General features: G+C 41.2%; 1 protein-coding gene across 2 annotated transcripts in view; it reads right to left on the bottom strand.

The window, feature by feature from the left end:
* Positions 1-24598, bottom strand: part of crocc2 (ciliary rootlet coiled-coil, rootletin family member 2) — a 232484-nt gene that overhangs the window by 91326 nt on the left and 116560 nt on the right. For both annotated transcript variants that reach the window (XM_039763044.1, XM_039763051.1), the window contains exons 8-12: positions 17194-17300; positions 10550-10753; positions 8163-8259; positions 4885-4974; positions 1471-1686 (exon numbers count right to left, since the gene is read on the bottom strand). In XM_039763044.1, the coding sequence (XP_039618978.1) occupies positions 1471-1686; positions 4885-4974; positions 8163-8259; positions 10550-10753; positions 17194-17300 (714 nt within the window). The remainder of the gene's footprint in view (positions 1-1470; positions 1687-4884; positions 4975-8162; positions 8260-10549; positions 10754-17193; positions 17301-24598) is intronic.

The following is a 24598-nucleotide window of genomic DNA, read 5'->3' as shown; positions in this document are numbered from 1 at the left end:
ATACAGTAATCCCTCGCTATATCAGCTTCATGAGGCTGTGTTCTTCAGCTCTCTCTGCATCGGTTCGCAGCTGAGTGTGAAGCGGCTGGGATGGGAATCAGCACCTCCAAATCTGAGACCATGGTCCTCAACCGAAAAAGGGTGGTGTACCTTCTCAGGGTTGTGGGCGAGATCCTGCCCCAAGTGGAGGAGTTCAAGTATCTCGCCGTGTTGTTCACGAGCGAGAGAAGAATGGAGTGTGAGATCGACAGGCGGATCGGTGCAGCGTCCGCAGTGATGTGGGCTCTGCTTCGGTCTGTCGTGGTGAAAAAGGAGCTGAGCCGTAAGGCAAAGCTCTCAATTTACCAGTTGATCTGTGTTCCTACCCTCACCTATGGTCATGAGCTGTGGGTAGTGACGAGATTGCGAATACAAGCGGCTGAAATGAGTATCCTTCACAGGGTGTCTGGGCTTTCCCTTAAAGAAAGGTAAGAAGCACAGTCATCCGGGAGGGGCTCAGAGAAGAGTCGCTGCTCCTCCGCAGCGAGAGGAGTCAGATGAGGTGGCTCGAGCATCTGATCAGGATGCCTCTTGGATGCCTCCCTGGTGAGGTGTTCCGGGCACGTCCAACTGGGAGGAGGCCCCGGGGAAGACCCAGGCCTGGGAACATCTCGGGATTCACCCGGATGAGCTAAAAGAAGTGGCTGAGGAGAGGGAAGTCTGGCCATCTCTGCTCAAGCTGTTACCCCCGTGACCCGATCTCGGATAAGCGGAAGAGGATGGATGGATGGATGGTTTTGCAAGTAACACAGAACATGAGGTTAGAGTGTGTTATAGGTAAATTCAGATGTATTTTTAAATATACCTGCAAGGAGAAAAGCACCAATAGTGTTAAATCTATTAAGCTTTGTGTGAATATAATGTTATTGTTACTTTGCAAAATTCTACCACATATAAAAGAGTTTTGCATGTATCATTCACAGTAAAAACATCCCTTTACCTGAATGTAACTATTAGTGAAGACTAAGAGGGAATGTGTGGGACTCGGACATACCCAGACTTTATTTTGTAGAAACTGAAAATGATTGGAGTAATGGAATGTCAATGCCCCCTATTTATCTGCTTATTATGGCTAAAAAGCAGTAGGAGGTGCACATATTATAACTGAAAAATATTCATCTGTTTCCTAAAGGCACATTTTCAAGTTAATGTGAAATAGTCATGGAATTAATAGAGCAAAAGTGGAGCATGTACCAATGCATTGCAGAAGTTCCTCACAAATGATCAATTTGAAAATGCAAACACAATTCGTCCCTATCTTTTTGGACTATGGAAAACCTTGGAAATACTACCTCAACTGAAGAGAAAACAAAAATACCGCGCAAGAGATCAATCACAGCCCACTTGCTGTGAGGCTTTGTGCCTCTTTAGTAATCAATCATATTAATATCATCAAAAATAAAGGTCCATAAATTTGTCTTTTAAACTCACCTGCACCTGAAGCTGACGTCTCTGTAGAACACTCTGGACAGCCATTACAGCAGAGTCCCTGAAGGTTGGGGAAGCACTACGGAGGGGTGAACGAGCACGAGTAGGAGAAAGTGCACGACCAGGAGATGAATGACGAGGAGGCATAAACGTTGAAACTTCACTGATTTCTGCACTACCATCTGAAGGCATGCTGCTGTCAAAATCAAGACGCGCTACCTAAAGAGGACAGAGAAAAGGAGATGAAATTTGTGTACATAGAAGAATAAGTATAAAAAATAGCTTTAAATAGTAATGAAGATAGGCACTTCAACCTTTAAATCAAAAATATAATAAATAATAATAAGGCAGATTTTCCAAAAAACAGTGTAAGGTTCTAGCACACTTTAGTGATAACCTGAAAAATAAGTTATAGCAGAGGCCTCATTAAGAGGCATCAAGGGATTCTTTTTCTTGATTTACTCTAAATAGTTAGAAACAACTGCCTCAAAACAAGTAGCTTCTGCTGAGCACATTTACTGTATAAATATATAAAGTCCATAATGGTGAAACAGAAGAGAAATGGAAAAAATACAATTGACTAAACCATACAAATTAAGTAGTGTTTGAAGGACAAAGAAGAAAAATACACAGAAGAAGCAAAAAAGATTAATAATCACAGTGGGAGAAAATGTTGATGGGTCAGTTTATTGCATTCTAATATGGGTAAGAAAAGCTGGTAGTTTCCTATACCATTGAGACCCATTTTTCTGAAAATGCCTGTTCATATGTTGTTACACACCAGTATATTTATGCATACTGTCATGTATGTAAACTTGTTGCAAGCCTTATGTGGTTCTACTATGGGGAGCATAGGGAGCTAGGGGCTGGGGGGTGTAGATGTTGTAATAACACCAATAGCTTACTCATTTGTCCTTTTCCTGTTCAGCCTTGAGGGTAAGGTCACAAAAAAGGAGCACTGAATCTGATGCCAAACCATATCTGCTTCTTTCGGTCTCCAAATTACTTGTTTGGATCTTATAGGGGCTTAATCACTGATTATTGATAGCTACTTTAGATCTAGTTTGAAACAATCTGAGGCAGGGCCTTCATTGGATCAGTTGCTTTCAGCTGTTATAGCTTGCCTGATGGAAATAAAAGGGTTCCTGGATGCCTCAGCAAACTGTTATGTTCTTCAGCTCACTTTTTGGTCTTTGAGGAAGGATAGCATTCTTGAGAATCGTTATTGGCAGTTTTGTCCTTCCTATTTTGGAATGATCACAACAATTTGAATCCAACATAGCATCAGCCATGACTGGTGATGCCCAAAACAAAATTGAAGTTGCAGTGAAAACAAAACATAAACAAATTGCAAAACAAATTATGTTTTCTGGCTTGCAAAATTCATGCCATTGATATAGGAAGAAAAATGTTTAGGCCATGTCTAAAAGAGTTTTTTTTTTTGCATTACTTCCACATGTCTCTGCATGTCATTTACTGTTTTAATAAGGATCTCTAGCAAAACAAAAAAAAGAAAAAAATCACTGGACTCATTTCATGTCACGTGTAGATATTTTGTTAAGCAAAGAGGCTGTGCTCTGATTGTTCTTGTAGTATGATACCTGCTTTGCCAATAATGATGATAATCTTTGAAATAATAATCAGAGGCCAAATGATGCTCAAATCTCAACAGCACTTACAGCGTGGATATCCTGAGCATCATCTGCAGGAATCAAGAAACAGGAAAGTTTGTAATTTCAGATTTGCATAAGGTGCATTTTGGTATGTCTGCCTGTGGAAAATATACAGCATGTCATATTTTTAGGAAACGCAATGTGCACCACCATTGTCAGTCATAAAATAGAATTGTTTTGACTGTTGTGCTTCAGATTACATGTAATAAGCAAGCATTTAAAAAAAAAAAAACATCAGGTGAACTGGACATTAGGGAGCATTATTCCTGTATATTTATGCTAAAAAAAATTAAAAAAAACTCTTTTTATTTAGTTTCATATTTTGTCATTGTAAAAACAATAATAATATACATTTATATAGTGCTTTCCTCACTACTCAAAGCACCTTACCTAGAGAGTGGGGTGCCACTTCAACCACCATCAATGTGTACTATCCACCTGGATGTTGCAACAACAGCCATTCTGACCCAGTATGCTCAGCACACATGAGGTATTAGTTGGTGAAGTGGTGAGAGATATAGTTAGCCAATTAGGGACAGGGGATGATTAGGGGTCAGAATGACTAGGCAATAGTAAATAATTCAGCCTGGACACCTACTCTTTATGATGGATCTTTAATGACCACAGAGAGTCAGGACTTCGGTTTCACGTCCGGAAGGACTGCACCATTATCTTACAGCACAGTGTCCCCATTTCTGCAAGCACTCCCTGTTGGACTTTCAAACACCTCTTCCAGCAACAACCCAAGCTTTTTCCTAGATTGGCTCCCATCCAAGTACTGGTCGGGCCAAACATGCTTAGCTTCAGGTGGAATATCTCTTCTGAAGTTCAAATGGTATGGCTGCTGGCCTAATGCATCATTAATTTCACAGAAGTGTACACAAAACTAAACTTTACTGTTTTGCAAATCACTAGTCATGATTTGTGTACTGGTGTTGTCCAACATGCTGCTTTTCTTCATTAACAATCTAGCTTGCTCTGCATGATTCCTTTTATGTTTTTTCACAATTCACACTTGTTAACTGTTTGCTAGTATGCTAGAATAATGATGAGCAAATCTCAGAGCCTTTGGGACAGAGGACCAAAATGAAGGAAGACAAAGCAAAGTAAAAAATAATTTGTAATGGTGTAAACATGCATAACTGGCTTTTGATCCTCACTGCCAATTTAATTATACACAAGGCAAAATTTACTAAAAAATGGTGAACTTCATGTTCATTGGAAGACGAAATCAGGAATTCAACAGTATCAAAAGCACAAATTGGGCAATCTTAAATTTGATAGATCTTAACTAAAGCAAAAGCACAAAGAATGCATTGAGTTAGGAGTTACAGTTTGAGTTCTGCTTAAAGACACACCACTGCCTATTATGTTACTGCCTTGAAATTACATTTATTGAGGAAGTTACTCAAATATGCATGATCAAAAGAAAGGCATTGGGTCAGCTTGGTGGAAGGTAGGTAGTATCAAGGGATGACGTTCAGACCCAGCTTTGACAGCTGTTGCCAAATGAAGATAACCCTAAGAGCAGTAAGGTGAATATAATACTGAATGTGAAATAATCATTGATTTATATTAGAGATGTTTATCCCTGGTCACTACTGCAGCAAGTTAATTCTCTGTCAAAAAACACATTGTCTGAAATTACAGTGTTAAAAATGAAGGCAGCCCGGCTGCAGATTATAAAACATGTCATCTTTCTAATAGAATTTAAGCATTAGGACCAACAGTATGTTAAACCTACCTGAGTAATATTGTGGATAATCTGATTTAAATTTTCTGTCTCACATCTGAGCGTCTCAATCTCGGAGGAGTCCTGAAACTTGCCAGCTTCCTGTAGATAGGCATCAAAGAATACGTTTGCAATAACCACTCATTTGGCCTTTAAGTACAGTAAATCTTACTGTATATTTATAAGGGACTGAAGACAAACTGTTACATTTGATTAATACATAAGTCCTCTTTCATGAAATGCAGTTTATATTGTAGTTGTACAGCTATGTAAAAGTTAAATCTTGAGTGAATTGATAATTAAGTGAATTAAATATTTTTTAAAGTGCATTTCCAGAAAATACACATCAAATCAGATAATGCATGAAAAAAGGTATATTAGTGGTGTGATGAGTGCATCCTTGGACAAACCTAGTTAAACAACAGTAAATGCTCAAATACCCCATCTTACTTTCATAATGTATTTAATGTTTCTTTCCTGACATTGATCTGTTTGGCTGTTTCTCCACCTACTCTGCCAACTAACTGCACTTGTGTAACCATTTATATGTACCTGTTAGAGTCACATAATTAGTAAACCACATTATGTTAGCATCAATGGTTTTACTCAAACTTGGGTTTAATAAGAACAGACTGGAGATATAATTACAATAGCCATACATGAGACTTATTTTATAAACAAGCTATACAGCTTTACTTTTGCTGCTAGAAGTTCCAAAGCAAATCATTTCATACATTTTGCTTCTCCTTGAATGTTTATGTTTCTCTGGTTTAAAGATCTTTCTGTTTATTTAATTTCTGTGCTCTTTTTTTCACAAATATCTTCATATTGTGAAGGAGGACCCAAAAATTCTCTGAATCAGTCAATAGCACAGGAGTAGGGTGTATTTACCAATATGCCTGTAGGTACCATGTGCCTACAAGTGTGGTTAATCAGTCAACTGAGTGGCATTGTGCTGAGTTGATCAAGTACATATTTCTGCTATTTATTCTACAATCACATAAGTTATTTTGGCAAATTTCTTCTCCAACCCACCAAGGCAGATCTTCAAGAGACAATTGTGTTTGTCAACATTGACTGACTTGTTCATAAAAGGTTTGTTCCTTGTGGACAGATTGTTAATCAGTGACATTACATTGAAGTGCTGAGGTGTCCATGGTGAAAGATCAGGAAAAAATACGTCCAGACCAGTGTGCATGCAAACCTGCATTTTGTACCCTGACAAAGGACCTACACACACGGTCAAAGTTGTTGCGTTTTATCACTGGTATTCACCAGATCTCGTTCTATGAGAATTCATTTTGTTCCCAAAATTAAAATTGAGACTGAAGGGATGAGGACTTGTTAATATGGAATTAATACAGGAAAGACCTCAAGAGGCTGTAGACACGGTAACAAAACACGAGTAAAGGAAATGTTAACAGAAATGGGAGAAATGCTGAGAGAAGGGCAATACATCTTCAGGAGAGTATTTTGAAGGTAACTATGCTTGTATGCTTTGTTATACAATTTTTTTTTAACAATTCTTGGAATTTTTGGGTGCCTCCTTTGTAATTAATTTTGTTTTATGTTTTGTTCTGTCTGTATGCTATTTTTCAATATTTTTCAATGTGATTATTTATTTATACTTTTCAAATTTTGTATTATGTTAACATATGTGTTTTATTTTCTTTGTTCTTTGCCCTCTCTCCAGAATGTGTAACCTAAGAAGTCAGGGCCATTTAATTATACAGGGTGGCCCACAAAAAAATGGCCCGCCTCCACCAAGATTACTCCTGTCTTGTCTGCTGACCAATAGGTAGTTGTGTTTGTGTCGTCAGACTTGTAGAGATGTATTGATGTACAAGGATATTACCTTCAGCATCTTCTGTAAATGTGAATACCAAATTTGATAATTTTTCTCTTCACCACATAATGCAGTCATCTTGGTGGAGACGGGCCACTTTTTTGTAGACCACGCTGTAGTTGTTGCTAGGAGGCGTGTCACCAGAAGTCACAAACTACTTGACATCATTGGCACGACTTTGTATAAGCTGACATTTTTAGGGACTTGTTGTCTAAGATTATGGATATCTTGTAACAGCACTGTTTGACTCTATAGTGAAATTCTGGCAAACTAATAGTAGTGCTTTTCTTTTGACTTTGATTTTTGCTTCTCTACTTGCCTTTAAGTCAAATAGTTTTGTTTCCTGGTTTGCGTGGTTAAGTCTTTTGTTTCATCTCCCAGTCCACTTGCTCCTAACCGGTCTACACCATTTCTTGTTGTCAGAACACTGGATTTTTAACTTCTTGGATTTGTATAACATACCAGTTTTGCTTTCTGCACTTTGTTTGTTTACTCTTGGGTTTTGCTTTTTAAGCAAACCTTTTTTGCTGCTTTTCCTTGTTTATATATTTTTGATACTTTGCATAAAACTTTACAAATATTTAAGGACATTTGTTTGTTTTTGCTGTGCCAGAGATTTTACAGTTTGTCCTGTTCCCATTTCTGTGGACTATTGGACATTAGAAGCCTCATTCGCATTTTTGGGCCTGTGCAGGTAATAAGCCTGCCTATTGATGTTGAGGTTAGACTACTTCAGACGGGTAAGACCTATTCTTTTGATTCAGACCTGTGTGTTTTGTTTTGTTTGTAAAACATGTACCCTTTTTATATTTTTGGAGATGACAAATCATAACAGTCCCTAGTTCATGTCTTATAAACTATTAAATCCTATGAATGATTTGCTAGGGCCTATGATTCTCCAGGACAGGTAATATCTTGGCTATTCCAGCTTCTGAGTGGGCTCTCATCTTGCAACAGTACATTTTTTTCATTTTTGTGGACTGAGGATCTTTTCTACAACATTGCATAATATCTTGGCCAATCAAATTACATTTTCAGACTGGCTTTGAAAATATGAGTCTATCTTGGTCACTTGCCATGGTAGACTTAATTATATTTGTGACATAAGGTCTCATATCTATTACAACTCTGTTTTGGGCTCAAGGAGAGGTGTACCTTTTGTCACTAGTCTTTATACAAGAACTCTTAAATCTTACATGCCACCTTTATGTTCCAAGACAAATTCTTCCAGTTTTTCCTTTCTTCATGTGTCTTTGTTGCTGTCTTTTGCCAAAAAAGACTTGCCCACTTTGCTTATTACAGTAGTGAATTACTGTATGGTTTCCATTAATCAAATGTTTACCAAAACAGATTATGTGACATATGAATGGGATGCTAAGAAATTTGACAAGAACTGGACTATTGAAAAAAATATCAACTTACGTAGAAAACATAATGTACTTACCAATTTTTCAACCGTTTCCTGTAAAGTTAATATGTCAGCCTCCTTCTCAGAAACTTGGAGCCTTAGGTGTTTCACCATGTCTGTTAATTCTAGGATTCTAAGGGGAAAATGCATGAACTTTTAATTTTAGATAAAGTCTTAGGTAAAGAAATCTGAAATTGAACATCAACAAATAAATTTTATGTATGTTACACCTCTTATTTCTGCGATTAAATAAAAAAAATACCCTACCATGCTGAAAACTTCAAAAATGTCCACCCCTTTTTAAGACACAGTCTATAATTTTGCTTGCTGGCACTTTTAAATTAATATTTCCCTGCTCAGTAAATCTACTATTCAGTTATCTGCTTTTATGCTTTGGACCTTCAGTTTACTAAGCACTGATAGTATTTGTGTCTTAAAGTATGATAGTATTTATAGTGTACAGTAACTTGAATCACAATTGGAAAGACAATTTTTCTAAGACAAGATTGAGTCATAGTCATAAAGGAAGGTTTGGTTCATATAACTGGTAAGAAGTGATTTTTTAAAGGACTATGTTAGAAAGCCAAATGAGATACCTAAAACTGAGATTAAATCTCAGTAGTTGCCTTCAGACTTTGCAATGTACTTAAGATGTTTGTCATGAGAAGTGTTAAATGGAACCTAAAAAAGTAGAGGTCTGTCATTAGGAAGGCACATGTAACTGTCCATTCTCTCCCTAATGAAAAGAAAAATATATCATCACCAGAACCATGTGGCAAATTCTCATTTTTACCCACCCCTGCTGTCTGTCAAAAAAATAAAAAAAATCCTCCAACTAAATTTGCAAGTCTAAAAATGTGGGAGACATGGACTTGGAGAAGACCATGAAAGAAAAGATGACTTTTCAACCACATCAGACAAGCATTGTTTTTCATTTTTGTCTTTCTTGCCTACTCTCTATTAAACTATGAAATCTTCTTGGAATCCTAAAACTTTTGGTTTGGTCTTGTCTAGGTGTTTACCAATCTGGGATGAGTTTCCTCAAAATTCCAAATCCTAGTGACCAATGAGCAACTTAATATAATGGTAATGCTATTTTTTTGAGTGTTCCCAAAAATCCCTCTTAACTGTACATGTTATGTGTGAACATAAAACACTTCTTTGTTGAAATTGCTGCTGAAATCGCTCAGCAAAGCAAAGCATCTCAAGTTGATTAAAAACCAATCAACCAACAATATTTATAGTTTATTGGTGTGATATTTGGTACTTCTGTGGAAGATACAAACTTGTGAGATGTAATATAAAACAAAAAATGACATTATAACATGCTAAATGATTAATTAAAACACATAAAACAGAAGAAAAGTGGAAACCTATTGTTTCTAAGACAATGTCAAAGAATATGGACACACTGGATAAAATGATGAGATAATGACAAACTGTTTGCTTACTAAGGCATGCTGCAGCTTTTCCAAAAATAAAAAGAAGCAAAATTGGAATGACATAGAGAAGAGAATGAGACATCACAAAGTACAACACAATGGCAAGAAGAAAATCAGTGGAATTAAAGAGAGAAATTGCCAGAACAGGAGGTGGGTAGATAACAACATTTTCTCTTTCCTCAGGGGAAGAACACAGGAGCAATGAACTGCACACAAGGTATTCCAACAAAAAAATCAATGAACAGAACAAAATGGTTATGTAAAAAGGTAGTCTGATTGACTGCCTAACTTTCCAACCTCTGTCTCTTCTTCATCATACTCTTCATTAAGTGAGAGTACACTTGCTCTAACAGCAATGTTGTACAATATTGCACAGACAAATATCACATCTGAAAATCTGATGCCATCTACTAACTTAGGAAGACAGTGGAAGTGTATCCAGTCTGTGTATTTGTTAATTTGATGTTTGGTTTTGTTCTTTAGCTACAGGTTATTGAATGGTGTCAACAGGTGTGAATGAAAACAATATTGTTAATAAATATTAGTAGGTTAAATTTCCACAGAACTGAAGAAAGGTGAATTTGATGTGCTCTATCTGGTGACCTTTATCTATCGTTAAGATCTGTGGTGTTTAAGTCAGTTTAAGTAACATTAACCAATTAATGATTGATTCAAGGAGTAGATTATGAAGGATTTAATGGTGACACCGTAGTTACACTGGTATTATGAAATGTTTATAAATTAACTATAAATCTTAAAATAGAGTTTATAATGTTTTAGTACTACAGTGTTTTCAGGCAAACCACCACTACAACACTGGAAATTAGAAAGGTGACAGTGGTGGGTAGACAACAAAGTCAGTTAAATGGCTAAAGCATGACATCAGGTAACATCCCCAAAAATGTTATATTTTATTACACTTAACAATATAGATAGTGTGTTAATGAAATTATGAAAGTTAACCAGTGTTATTTGAAATACCTGCTATTGAGCTCAACCTTCTCACTATCCCAGCGGCTCTGCAACTGCATGGCTTCCTTCAGTTTATCTTTAAGCTGTTGCTCAATCAGTGCTATGTCCTGGCCTGGAACAATCTTCTCTGTTAGATTTGACTGCAGGTTCAGACAGGCGGTTTGCAGGCGACGAGCTACCCGAGTAGAGTCTGAACGAATCTCTGAAAGGCTCCTGCAAAGTGACACGTACTGTGTTAAACATGAAGAACTTCAAACAATGAAATCACATGAAGAAAAATATCACATTACAATAATGAAAATTAAATACAAATACTTCTAAAAATTGAACGTGATAAAATCAATTTTATACTTTAACATTGAGCTCAAAAAGAAGAGACAAGGCTTACGTTAATCTTAAAAGACACCACAGCTTCTTGTGGGGACTCAGAGGGTACTTTAACTTTGACAAAATAGCTGAACCATATCTTGGCTCTCATAGCTTCTCTGAGTATCAATGCCTCCTTGCTAACACCTAAGAGCATGGTGATAATCAAAGATGATTCCGATCACTCCCCAGTTTCTGGATTTACATTGACGCTCCAGGAAACACTTGCTAAGAACTCCATAAACAATATTGGGGCATACTGTCCCCTATCTATGTTTGCATATTGTAACTTGGCAATAACATCATTGCCAGTTCACCCCCTATCTGGACATTCTTATAATCTAATTGCTGTCCTACACTACAGTGGTATCATTGTAAATTGCAGTCCCTACTTGGCCCAGTTTTACACTGGAATTGTCTTGCCACGCTAAGTCATCAGCCATACAATGAAACATAACTTCTATATGTTCTGTCAATCTTATCCCTTAGGATACTGCCGATAATGCTTTGCCATAGGTTCGGATAGGGACAAAGTTCCAAAACTGGCTTGTATCACAGACTATTTAATTTTACTTTAATTTCATTTGATTTATTTGACATATGCTTTCCCTCACTAAAACAAGCAAATAGAACTAGTAAAAATATAACAGCCTTGACAACATTACAACAGAGCAACATAAAGAAAACATAAAACACAGATAGCAATGAATAAAATGTAAGTCATTCACCTTATACCTGGATGTTGCTGTCAGGTAAAGTGTATGAGAGGACCACTGGCTTACATATGACAGCTCAAACCTTAAAGCTTATCTACAAAAGTCCAAAAACATCCTGCTAACTCTGTAGATGCACAAAGATTCTGAATACATTAAACTTTAAGCAACGCTGCCAAAGCAAAGTGAATGGTACAGCAGAAGAGGCAGGCAGTGCCAGACCTGCACTGTATTTTAGGTGATTTACAGGAGAATCTGAGCATGTCTCTCGAGTTGCTGAAGTCTATCCAATGAAGCCTACTCCTCAGGGTAATGGAAGCTGGAACAACAAAAATTGAGTGCTCTGTTTGATCCATACAAATAATATTTGTGATCTAGGGGTGCAAATTTGATGAGCGATCTTTTATTTATTTTTCTTTCTTTATGACTTCAACAGCCTCATTATGCTCAGAGCAAGGAATGGTGATGAAGCAGGATCCATAGATAGTCACTCTGTTGGACCAAAAAACACAAAATTCTTTTTTCTTCATAATCTTATGCAAGGGTGATCATAGTCAGTGGCCCATAAAACACTGACCAACACATATATTTAAGTCATTAAAATCTATATCTAACATACAAAAAAAAAAACAAGTGTATTGTGCCAGAGGGAAAATGGTGGCAGTTGTTTATTATAAAGAACTGGGAAATGAAAGGAAAAATGTGTATCAGAAGCTATGTGTAAGTCAAAAAACATAGATTAAAAGCATTGCATTTCAAAGTCCAAAGTCTTGAAAGTCTTGACTACAACAGGATAGGTAAACCCGCTAGTCATGAAAGAAAGTGTTCTGATTTTGCCCAGAAATTTGGACACTGAGAATCATACAATGCTGCATAATATAGGGAATGTCACATTGCAATAAGCATGACAATCACGTGACAGCTACATGAAACTGAAGTGATCACGATAGCCACAAATACACAAAATGGTGTCAAAAACAGAAGCAAACAAAATAACAGAGCAAACATCACAAAATTGATTAAAAGTATTAAATGCAAAATGAGAATAAAAAGGGATAAGACCATCAAAAAGTATAGTACAGTATAGTAAGTCCATAACAGAAAGTCATACTATGTGAAAATCATATCATCAAAATCGAGGACCTTATTTCCTACACCAGCAACATTTTTGTGTGGCTTCGTAGGGCATACACCCATGGACCAAGTGCATGAACATGGAACCAACCTGTGTCTAAGGTGATTTATATTCTTTTTGGATGAGACTTACTGCCATGAACAAATTTTCTGGTACCCTTACAGCCCTTTGAAAAATGTCTATGTCTGTTGTCTACTGAAAAAGTGATTAAATCAAAAGCAATTTTCCCATGTATACCTGCAGGCCTTTGATATGTCATCAAGTAAGAAAAGCAAGTGTGAAAAGGTATTGCTTATTCTACAAAGATATTCTAAAATGACTGGACACATTTGTTGGTACCCCTAGAAGAGATCATAAATAATTACATTTGAGTGATTAGCTGTTTTCCTTAATTTGTATCACACGTGTCTCCAATCGTGTAATTCAGCCTACTTAAATGGAGAAAAGCAGTCACTTTGCTGTTTGGTATCATTGTGTGTCACACACTGAAAATGGGCCAGAGAAAGCAAAAGACGGAGTTGTCTGAGGAGATCAGAAAGGAAATGATAAACAAACATGTTAAAGGCAAAGGCTCTAAAGTCATCTCAGAAGCATTGTGAGAATGGTAGACAAAAAACTAAAGACCACTTTCAAAGAGATGCTGAATTCCAAGATCAGTGTCTATCAGTGTCTTACCCTACCATCTGTTGCTTTTTGAGTGTCAATGGGCTCACTGGTAGAAGACTCAGGTGGAATCCACTCCATAAAATGCCAGACTGGAATTTGCTAAATGCATATTGACAAATCACAATGCTTCTTAGAGAATGTCATTTGGAAGATGAGACAACACTGGAATTTTTTGGCAAGTCACATTATCTCTATTTCCTAAGATGAAAAAAGTTAAGCTTTAAAACAAAAGAACACTATACCTAGTGCGAGACAGAGGAGAGCCAGTTATGGGGCTGCTTTGCTGTATCTGGTATGGGGTGCCTTGAGTCTGTGCTGGGCACAATGAAATTCCAAGAATATCAAGACATTCTGTAGGGAAGAGAGCTCTGTCTCAGTCGCAGATCATTAATTCTCCAATAGGATAATAACCCAAAACACGCAGCTAAAAGCAACCAAGAATGACTAAGAAAAAAACATTGGACTATTCTGAAGTGGCCTTCTGTGAACCTTGATTTGAATCCTATTGAAAATCGAAGAAAAGAACTGAAACATTCAGTCAGGAGTTCCACCTCAAACCTGACCCCGCTGGAGCAGTTTGCTCAGGAACAGTGAGTCAAACTACCTTTTGACAGGTACAGAAGTCTCATTGAGAGCTACAGGGATTGTTTTTTTGGGGGGTGATTGCCATTAAAGGTTATGCAACAAAATATTAGATTAAGGGTCCCATTATTTTTGTTCATGTCATTTTCATTAGTATTATTATTTAAAATATTCTGTTGAAACAAAACTCTAAAGCAAAGTCTGATTTTTGTTAAATGCGGAGTAAATAATGATGGGTGCTAATTACTTTTGTCAGTTTCAAGTTATTTCAGAGACAATTGTGGGTTCTTTGTTTTTCATGGAAGGATACCAACAAATTTGCCCAAGTCTGAGAGAGCTGGCATACAGCTGCAAAAATATACAAACCCCTATATATATGGAAAGTATAATCTTAATAAGGGGATCATCCTATTCCTGACTGAACTTTTCAAAAGAATCGGCTCATAGAGAAGGTGATATGAAATTATATTTATGTTGGATCCAACCCGGTGTAGATGGACCGATTTAGTGAGAGTGTCACACAAAACATCCATAGTAGTTTCAACATAACCATCACCCTGTGCCGCCACTTCAGTGTGCTTTTAAGACTCCCTATATTCCCTGCTCCAACCGATTAAAAGGGTCCAAAATCTACTCAGGTAGGTTCCATCCCCCGTGACTCTTATTATAAAAATAAGCAAATCAATAACTGAATAATTGCTTACTTATGAGACTAATTTACAAACTCAACAGTTAAACACTGTACAAAAGGGACATGTTAATACAATTCCACACAAACTTGCAACACCCTTCTGTGTATATGAGTCCCTATCCATTGGCCTCCTGAATCCACTCACACCCCCACACACTCTGGATTTTCTATGCACGCATTGAGGATAATGAAGAAAATCCTGAAATTCTTAAACTCCTCTGCAGCTGTTCGTTTTGCACCAATAAAGAGCTGCTAATCATTTCCAGCAGAGAAAAATGAGTAGATTTTCCCAAGTCATGTCCTAACGTAAGTAGCTTAATATAAGCACTTGTTAGTTTAATGTATCAGCACAATCAATAAGCTGTTAGAAAAATAGATCAGTTTCAGTACATTCACTGGGAATCCAAGAACTAAGCATCTAGAAATCTAGGAGGTCTCCATACTCCATGAATAAACTGCTTCTATAGGTTAGGCATTGGATACATTTACTCAACAGTTAAAATTTGGAAACTACAGCTTTTCTGACCATTAAAAGACTTTTAAGAACACGAGTGCACGTACTGTGCTCAATTGGAGTCCACCCAGCTCAGATTATTTTACTAAAAAAAACACAAGCTAACTTATTCCATGGTGAACTAAAATAACTTGTTGGCAGGGACACATCTGTCACTTGTGATCCTATGTTGTTGACTGTTGCTGTGAAGATACTTGAAATGATTTATTTAATATTCTGGATGTCTGATTCTTCTTTGGTGATCTGCATGCTGTGAAATTTTTTGTATCTCCTGAGATGGCTGCTGCATTTAACTTTTCATGACACCCTTCAGAAAACAAAGCTGAAGAAATAAATGTGTAAATTATGATCTTTATTGTTCTTTATGTCAATAAGATAAAGAACTATGACTGCTAATGACTAATTAGCAGTGACTTTTCAGCTAATGACTTTTTTCAGTCGACAGACAGTGACATGGTGTAGTATATATTATAACATAGCAAAACCTAGAAATGTTTTCTGTGCAGATAAGTGCCTGACATTTGTTTCAACCAAAAAAAAACAACATTTTCTTGCAATTTTACATAATGGCCCCTCATTTTCTAATTAAACCAAATTCTCATTTCCCTGAAAAGCTAAGCCAATATAAAGACAGATAGGAAAAAGTATTATCTTTCTAAAAAAATGGCATGGTTAGGTTGTGCAGTGGTATTATGTTACTATTTACTTCTCAGTGTTTGTTGCTTTTATTAAAACCTTGTCTTAATTTTCTGTTATAACCAGTTATGGACCACCAGAGGTTTATTATTTTCCAGGGAGACTGCTGGCTGAAGTTTTTGTTTTCTTCTCCTCCATAATCAACTGGCAAAAACTCAGTGAAAAAGTTAATGGACAGATATTGTTAGAATCCATTTGTGTTAGTTACTTTGGAACTGCTTTGTGTTACTGTGTGTTTCATTGATATTTCTGTGTATACAGTATGAGTTATGCAGTTAGTAATTTGTAAAGTTTGTAATACCCATATAATTCATACAGTGCTCAATCAGTAAAAAGCACTATAAAATAATAAATTAAATGAAAAATAAAAATAAAGAAATTCTACAAATAAAGTAAAGTACACTCTACACAACTTCTATGTTCCTAACCCTTGTATACAGGAAATTCATGTACAATGAAATATCTTTAGACAACACCTTACATTACCCCTAAATTAACAGCAAACCTGGTTTACCCTATACCTTATAATATGGGTTATTCACAGCTTTATCACAGCTCCAGTTTCTAGGTTTATAATCCCATCCTGTGTGGAGACTGCACATTCTCTCAGTTTCCCAGTTTTCCACCCATAACTCAAAAGACATGTGGTAAAGACAAACTGGCAATTATGCATTTGCTTTATGTGACTGCGGTGTAGGTGCATCTGTCAGGAGGCCCTGTATTGAACTGGTGCCCAATCACAATATGTCTCCTGCCTTGTACTCAAATCTGTTGGGATTGGCGCTGCCTTCCTATGCCCTGAATTGGATAGCCAGGCTAGAAACAGGATGGATATTTACTGTATTTTATAGGCATGTCAGAAAATTGCTGCATTGGCTCTAAGGCACCAGATCAACTTAATTGTTCAGAATACCATACCATACCACACCATTTTGTATACCCACTTTATCCTATGAAGGGTCGAGGGGGCTGAAACCAAATCCAGCAAAGGGAAGGACAATTCCCTGGACAGGATGGGAGTCCATTGCAGGAGGAACAAACTCACATAAACCACACACACACACTAGGGCTAGGTTAGTGTTGCCAATCCACCTATCCTGCATGTAAATAAACCAATAAAATTAAATAACAAATATAATTTAATAAATTTCACCTGTTTTACCTGTTAAATGGCATTATATTTTTAACTGAATCAGTTTTAAGAAGGTTTTCTTGACCAGATATTCCAGTTCAGTTTTAAAGACAGTTTCATTCCATATTAGTAGCAAATCAAAAAAGATGGGACTATACCTGTCAGTGGCAGCCCGCAGATCAGTGAAGCTGTTGCGAAGAGAAGCCACTTGGCGCCACAGTGCTAGCATTCGATTATGTTCCCGTGTGAGACGCGACGTGGACATCTGAGTGATAAAAGGAAAGAAAAGAAGAGTGACTTCACCAAGAACAGACTTTCTAGTTTACATGTGTATCTTCACTGGTTCAGTGAGAAATACATAATGGCATTTCATTGTTATTATAAAAGCTCCTATTAATTAGGGAGCTATAATTTAAGTGCATGCTCTTAATGTTTTAATAGTGCTATGTTTAAATATATTTTTTACTAACAAAATACCGGCGCTTCGCAGCGGCGAAGTACTGTACTGCCTTAAAATTTTTATTAAGAAGAAAATTTAACCTTTTTAAACTGAGGGAAAATATACCAATAATTATTTGGTAAGGATCTCTTTGTATACCACATTGTGAGTTCGGCCCTCCGGTTGTAATATGACCAAGCTGCGCGTTGAGCTTTCTCTTGAGCATGCAACGTACAGTTGGCCATGTGAACAGTAATCTTGTTTCAAATCTCACAGCTTGGATTTCTGCTGTCATAATCGGTTTGAGTTTCATGGTTTGTTTCAATTACGACAGTATTTGTAGGACTTGTGTTGAAGAGACATTCGGCATCTGTTAAGCGTTGTAAGTATACAACCGGTATCATCGATAACTTCCAACTTTTAAGAGTTTAAACATTCATAAACCTCAAAGTGTCCACTACTGAAATCGTCACCTGTGAATCTAAGATGTTTAAGAGGCATTGGCGGTTGTCGAAAGGTATAAAATATTTGGCTATGTCGGTACACTTGAAAGCGACAGCCGAACAATTCAGCGGCAGCCATCAACTCACATGCAGATCCATAGGTTACGGGCTTAAGCATTTCACTCTTCTAGTGCTCCTGTGTAGTATAATTATCTCTTGTGCTGTCTTCAGTCCACACGTTGAACCTGTCCCAGTCATTCAATACATAACACACAATGTTCCTCCAGATATCAAGAGTGAGCCTGATATGGCCGTGCAATATGTAACAAAGAGAATGGAAAAGGTAGGTGCCATCTCCGGGCATGGAAACCACTCGGTAAGTGACAGTTCTTTGATAGATGGTGATCACCTCGATAGACATGTTAATGGGGGTATGGTTGGAATGATAAAGGAAATGGGTACCTGAACAATGTAAAGTAAGTCTAAAATACCTACACAATAACTACAATCGTAATAAATGAACAATAAAACAGCGGAGATGCTGTGGATTAAATAAAAAGGCTGTAATTATCAGCAGGGAGACGTGAATCCCGTGGCGAAGCAAGGAAGGGAATGTAGAGACAGGAGCGACGGACGGCCTTATATAGGCAGGCAGCCAACAACGGGAGGCGTTGGGATGGGGACCCAATGCCGCCTCACACGGTGACCGAGCTGCAGGCTATGGACGTATATATGTACGTAAGTAGGATTCAGTTAGCGTTGGAAAATCGCGTAACCAAATTCCTTGAAGATGGGCCCATAAGTAACAAAGACAGTTGAAAAGTTCAATATGGCAGCAGACAGTGGCATTATACCACCGAAATAAGTACGTACATTGGTTTTGGTTAGCGCAGGGAAGCCACCTACCAAATTTCGTGAAGATGGGGCCATAAATAAGAAAGTTCAACATGGTGAACGTTGTCAACCGTTATGACTGTTACACGTAGAATTTCGAAATGAAACCTGCTTAACTTTTGTAAGTAAGGTGTAAGGAATGAACCTGTCAAATTTCAGCCTTCTACCTACACGGGAAGTTGGAGAATTAGTGACATTGGAAAGTTCAATATGGCAGCCAAAAGTGGCGTCATACCACCAAAATAAGTACGTACATCGGTTTTGGTTAGCGCAGGGAAGCCACTTACCAAATTTCGTGAATATGGGGCCATAAATAAGAAAGTTCAACATAGCGGACGTTGTCGTCCGTTATGACCGTTACGTGTAGAATTTCGAAATGAAACCTGCTTAACTTTTATAAGTAAGCTGTAAGGAATAAGCCTGCCAAATTTCAGCCTTCTACCTACATGGGAAGTTGGAGAATTAGTGATGAGTGAGTGAGTCAGTGAGTCAGTGAGGGCTTTGCCTTTTATTAGTATAGACTAGCAAAATACCCGCACTTTGCAGCTGAGAAGTAGTGTGTTAAAGAAGTAATGAAAAAGAAAAGGAAACATTTTAATAATAACGTTAACATGATTGTCAATGTAATTGTTTTGTCATTGTTGTGAGTGATGAGTGTTGCTGTCATATATATATATATATATATATATATATATACACATATATATATATATATATACACACACATATAAACATATATATATATATATACATATCCATACATATATACATATACACATATATATACATCCACATATATACATATATATATTGTCACGCACGCGCGAGTAGGAGGCCACGGATTGATTCGATAGCACCTGGGAAACCACTCGCCGCCAGGGAATGGTGGGGTATTAACTTTCTCCCTCTGCTTCCTCATAGAAAGAAAGACCTTCCTGCACCATAGGCCTGGATTGACCGCAGTGCGATACTTCCGCCCTTCCTCCGCCATCTTGCCCTGACGCCATCCTTCCCATCCTCCCTTGCGGTCCTTCCCGGCATTCCTCCACTTCCGGCTCCTCCCCAATAAAATGGCCGCGACGCCAGGAGTCGGCGTCGCGCATTATGAACTATTTTGTTTATAATTTTGACCAGTTTTTGTTTGTAATTTACAATATACGGGGCCGGAAAACCCCAACCCTTGCTACTGTCTCCTCGGTCCTTTACAAGTGGCGTAGTCGGCAGGATAGAGAGATCCCGGAATGACGGAGGGACAGGACCTCAACACGGTGCTGCAGGCCATGAATGACCAGCTCCAGGCGCTGCAGCTTGCGCAAGCCGCCACCACCCGGGAGCTGGAGGCCACGAAGGCCAGGTTAGTGGAAGCCCAACGGGACCAGACCCGCCCAGGCAGCCGCCTCATCCTATGGTTCCGATGGGCCCTTCGAGGACGCCGATGCCTACCTGGGCATGTTTGAGAGGCGGCCACCCGAAGCAGTGGCAGCGGTCCAGTGGGCGCCCATCTTGGCGCCATACCTGAAGGACCGCGCTGGGCCTATTATGACCTCCCTGAGGAGGAGGCCGCTAATTACGACCTCCTCAAGCCCGAAATACTGGCCCGCTACGGCATTAGCCCGGGCCAGCAGGCGGCCGAATGGCGGAACTGGGTCTTTGACCCGAAAAGCCCGCTCGCGCCCAGGCGTTCGAGTTCTGGGGCAAGATGGGCCGCTGGCTACGGCCAGAGAGCCCCGACGGGCGGAAAGTGGTCGAGCGGGTGGCCTGTGAAGGCCTGGTCAACGCGATGCCCAGTTCCCTCGCCCAGCAGGTCCGGGACACGCTTATCAGAACATGTCGGGCCTCCTCGACGCCCTGGAGCGTCAGTTGGCGGTCCTCCGACTTGGGGGGTCAGAAAAGCCTGCTCGCGGGAACCGACAGGGACGGGCGGCCACCCCCGAGCCCCCTCGACGCGCTGCAGAAGCGCCAGCCAGAGCCAGAGAGGCCGGGTCCGCGCGCTGTTTTAAGTGTGGCGAGACCGGTCACCTGCTGCCAAACTGCCCACATCACATCGCCCGGAGCCTATGGACTGCAGCTGGACATCATCGGAGAGGTATTGTACCCCGCCGCATCCCTTGGCGAGTCCGAATACGGGAGTGGTGTTGCTAAATGGGCACGCCGTGGTGGCTTTGTTTGATTCCGGCAGCAACATTACCATTGTTGCTCGCCGTTTTGTCTTACCGCAACAGTGGTTAAAACAGCATTTGTTGGTCACCTGTGTGCATGGGGGGACTAGGTCATATCGTTCCGCCACTGCTATGTCACCTGGAAGGGGAACCAATCCAAATGACGGTCGCTGTGTTACCTGACCCCCTTCCCAGTGATTCTGGGACAAGACTGGTCTAAAAGAATCAGCGGTAAGCCATTCGCGCTCCGGGCCTCGCTGGATCTTGTTATGAGGGGAAAAGGCACCCCTCCCGCGCCTCCACGCCGCACAAGGGCAGGCCCTATGGGCGCTGGTGTCTCGGGGACCTTCCGTGGCTACGGACCTTGACCCGAAGATTCCGCCGGAGAAGGGACTAGCCAGGAACTCTTCCCGGCCCAGGCCCCAAGACCCTCTCGCGCCTGGACCATCAATTTCGGTCCACGCCGCCTCCTTTAAGAGGGAGCAGTGGAATGATGACTCCCGCGCTTTGCCCGGAATGCGATCGTTCTGCCTAACAGCTCAACAGCGGACGGATCCACACCGCGGGAACCCTTCTTTGTCCTTGAGAATGATCTGTTGTACCGAAAGTGGCTACCCATGAGGCGCAGGTGCGGAAGTTGTTGCTAATTCCTGCGTACCTTCCGGGCGGAGATATGCGAGTTGGCACATGCTCACCTCCTAGGCCACCTCGGGGCGAAAAACACTGGAGAGGATTAAGCCCGCTTTTACTGGCCTGGGATCAATGAGGAGGTCCGGCGGTTCTGTCAATCCTGTCCGAGTGCCAGACCCGCCAGATTCCTAGGAGGGACCGTGCTCCTCTAGTCCCTATTCCCCTCGTGGACATCCCCTTTGAAAGGATAGGGGTCGATTTGGTGGGACCCTGGAGCCCTCAACCCGTGGCCACAAGTATATCCTAGTCATGGTGGACTATGCCACCCGGTACCCAGAGGCGGTTCCCCTGCGCCCGCTAATACTAAAAGCATCGCACGGAACTGGTTAATTTGTTTTCACGCGTGGGCATACCCAAGGAGGTCCTCACGGACCAGGGTACGCCTTCACTTCGGATACGCTCAAGGAGGTAGCCAAATTACTGCAGATAAAGCACCTGAAAGCGCCAGTCTATCACCCGCAAACTGACGGGTTGGTCGAACGATTTAATCAGACGCTTAAGCAGATGCTCCAAGGTAGTCAGCGCTGACGGCAGGAACTGGGACCAGCTCCTCCCGCCGTGCTTTTGCCTACCGGGAGGTACCCCAGGCCTCTACAGGCTTCTCCCCTTTGAATTACTATACGGGCGACAACCCCGGGAATCCTCGACATCCTAAAAGAAGGCTGGGAGGCCGAGGCTCTTCCCTCCTCTAACATTTTGAGTACGTGAGCAACTGCGCCGACCGACTCACAAAGATCAGGCCCCTCCTAAAAGAGCACGTGACTCGGCGCAAGCAGCGCAGGCCGGTGTTACAACCGCAACTCCCCTCAGGGAGTTCCGCCCGGGGACCGAAGTTATGGTGCTCGCCCCACCTCCCACTCGAAGCTGCTCGCTCACTGGCAAGGGCCTTACGAGGTTAAGGAGAGAAAGGACTCGCCGACTATTTGGTGAAACAGCCCAATGCGCCGATCGAAAGTGAGAGGATCTATCATGTCAACCTGTTAAAGCCCTGAGAGATAGAGAGGAGCTCCCCAGCGCCCGTAGGTCACTCTCCCTTTTCGCAAGCACAACTGCCCTTAACCTCGGCGAAGAGCTGACCCCAAGCAGCGGCAGGAGTTAGCCCAAACACTCCGAGCCATCCCGAGGTAGTGAGCGAGTCACCCGGCCGGACCGCTGATTGAGCGATATAGTCACGGAGCCGGGGTAATCGTCCGGGAGAGGCCCTACCGACTCCGGAGGCAAAACGCGCAGAGGTCGAACTGGAGGTGAAACGTATGTTGGACATGGACATAATTGAAGAGAGCCATAGTCCCTGGTCAAGCCCTATTGTCCTCGCCTCCAAGCCAGACGGCTCCTGGAGGTTCTGTAATGACTTTAGACGCCTGAATCAGATCTCCAAGTTCGATGCCTACCCCATGCCCCGCATTGACGACCTCCTTGAGCGCTGGGTACGGCTCGATATCTGACTACCCTTGACATGACAAAAGGGTATTGGCAAATTCCTTTAACGGCATCCGCAAAGGAGAAAACGGCCTTTAGCACCCCTAGCGGGCACTGGCAGTACAAGGTCCTCCCATTTGGGCTGCACGGGCCCGGCGACCTTCCAACGCCTGGTAGATAGAGTGCTGAAGCCCCACCAGTCCTATAGCGCCGCCTACCTGGATGGCGTTGTCATCTATTCCGCACCTGGGAGGAGCATCTACTGCAGGTCGCAGCTGTCCTCCTAACACTGGCTAAAGCCGGCCTCCGCATAAACCCCGGAAGTGTTTTTGGATTAAAGGAGGCCAAATATTTAGGCTACCTCGTGGGACAAGGACAGGTGCGCCACAGAGCTCCAAAGTTAAAGACATCTTAGAATGGCCCGTCCGAGTACCAAGAAACAGGTGCAGGCTTTCTTGGGGCTTCGGGTTACTACCGCCGGTTTGTTCCTCGTTTCTCCGAAAGAGCAGCACCCTTGACTGACCTGACAAAAAGGGCGCTCCCCTATACGTGGTGTGGACCGACAAAGCAGAACACGCGCTCAGTGACCTAAAGAAGGCCCTAACGCCGGCACCTGTGTTACGGACGCCCGATTTTGGGCTCCGCTTATTCTCCAGACCGACGCCGGACACAGGCCTGGGTGCCGTGCTGAGCCAAAGCGCCGATGGTGTCGAGCACCCTGTGATGTACCTTAGCCGAAACTGATGGACGGGAGACCCGCACGCTGCAGTGGAGAGGGAGGCCTTGGCCATTAAGTGGGCAGTGACCCACCTCCGTTACTACCTGCTGGGTCGCATTCGCTCTGGTGACTGATCACGCTGCACTTCAGTGGATGTCCCTACACAAAGAGTCGAATCCGCGGGTCACCAGGTGGTTCCTGGACTTACAGCCGTATAAGTTCACTGTCACTTATCGGCGGGCACCCTTCAGGCCAATGCCGATGCCCTCTCGTATTCACGACCTCTCGGTTAGGTCCGCCTCACCTGACGGTCCTGGGCTAAGGGGGATCGTGTCACGCGCCGAGTAGGAGGCCGGATTGATTCGATAGCACCTGGGAAACCACTCGCCAGGGAATGGTGGGGTATTAACTTTCTCCCTCTGCTTCCTCATAGAAAGAAAGACCTTCCTGCACCATAGGCCTGGATTGACCGCAGTGCGATACTTCCGCCCTTCCTCCGCCATCTTGCCCTGACGCCATCCTTCCCATCCTCCCTTGCGGTCCTTCCCGCATTCCTCCACTTCCGCTCCTCCCCAATAATCGCGACGCCAGGAGTCGGCGTCGCGCATTATGAACTGTTTTGTTTATAATTTTGACCAGTTTTTTGTTTGTAATTTACAATATACGGGGCCGGAAAACCCCAACCCTTGCTACTGTCTCCTCGGTCCTTTACAATATATATATATATACACACACACATATACATACACAAACATATATACACACAAATACATATATATATATACCCACATATATATATAA

The sequence above is a fragment of the Polypterus senegalus genome, chromosome 1 (assembly GCF_016835505.1).
Source record: "Polypterus senegalus isolate Bchr_013 chromosome 1, ASM1683550v1, whole genome shotgun sequence".
NCBI classification, from domain to species: Eukaryota; Metazoa; Chordata; class Cladistia; order Polypteriformes; family Polypteridae; genus Polypterus; species Polypterus senegalus.
The sequence above is the reverse complement of the archived record's forward strand: the minus strand, read 5'-3'. Positions and strand labels throughout refer to the sequence as shown.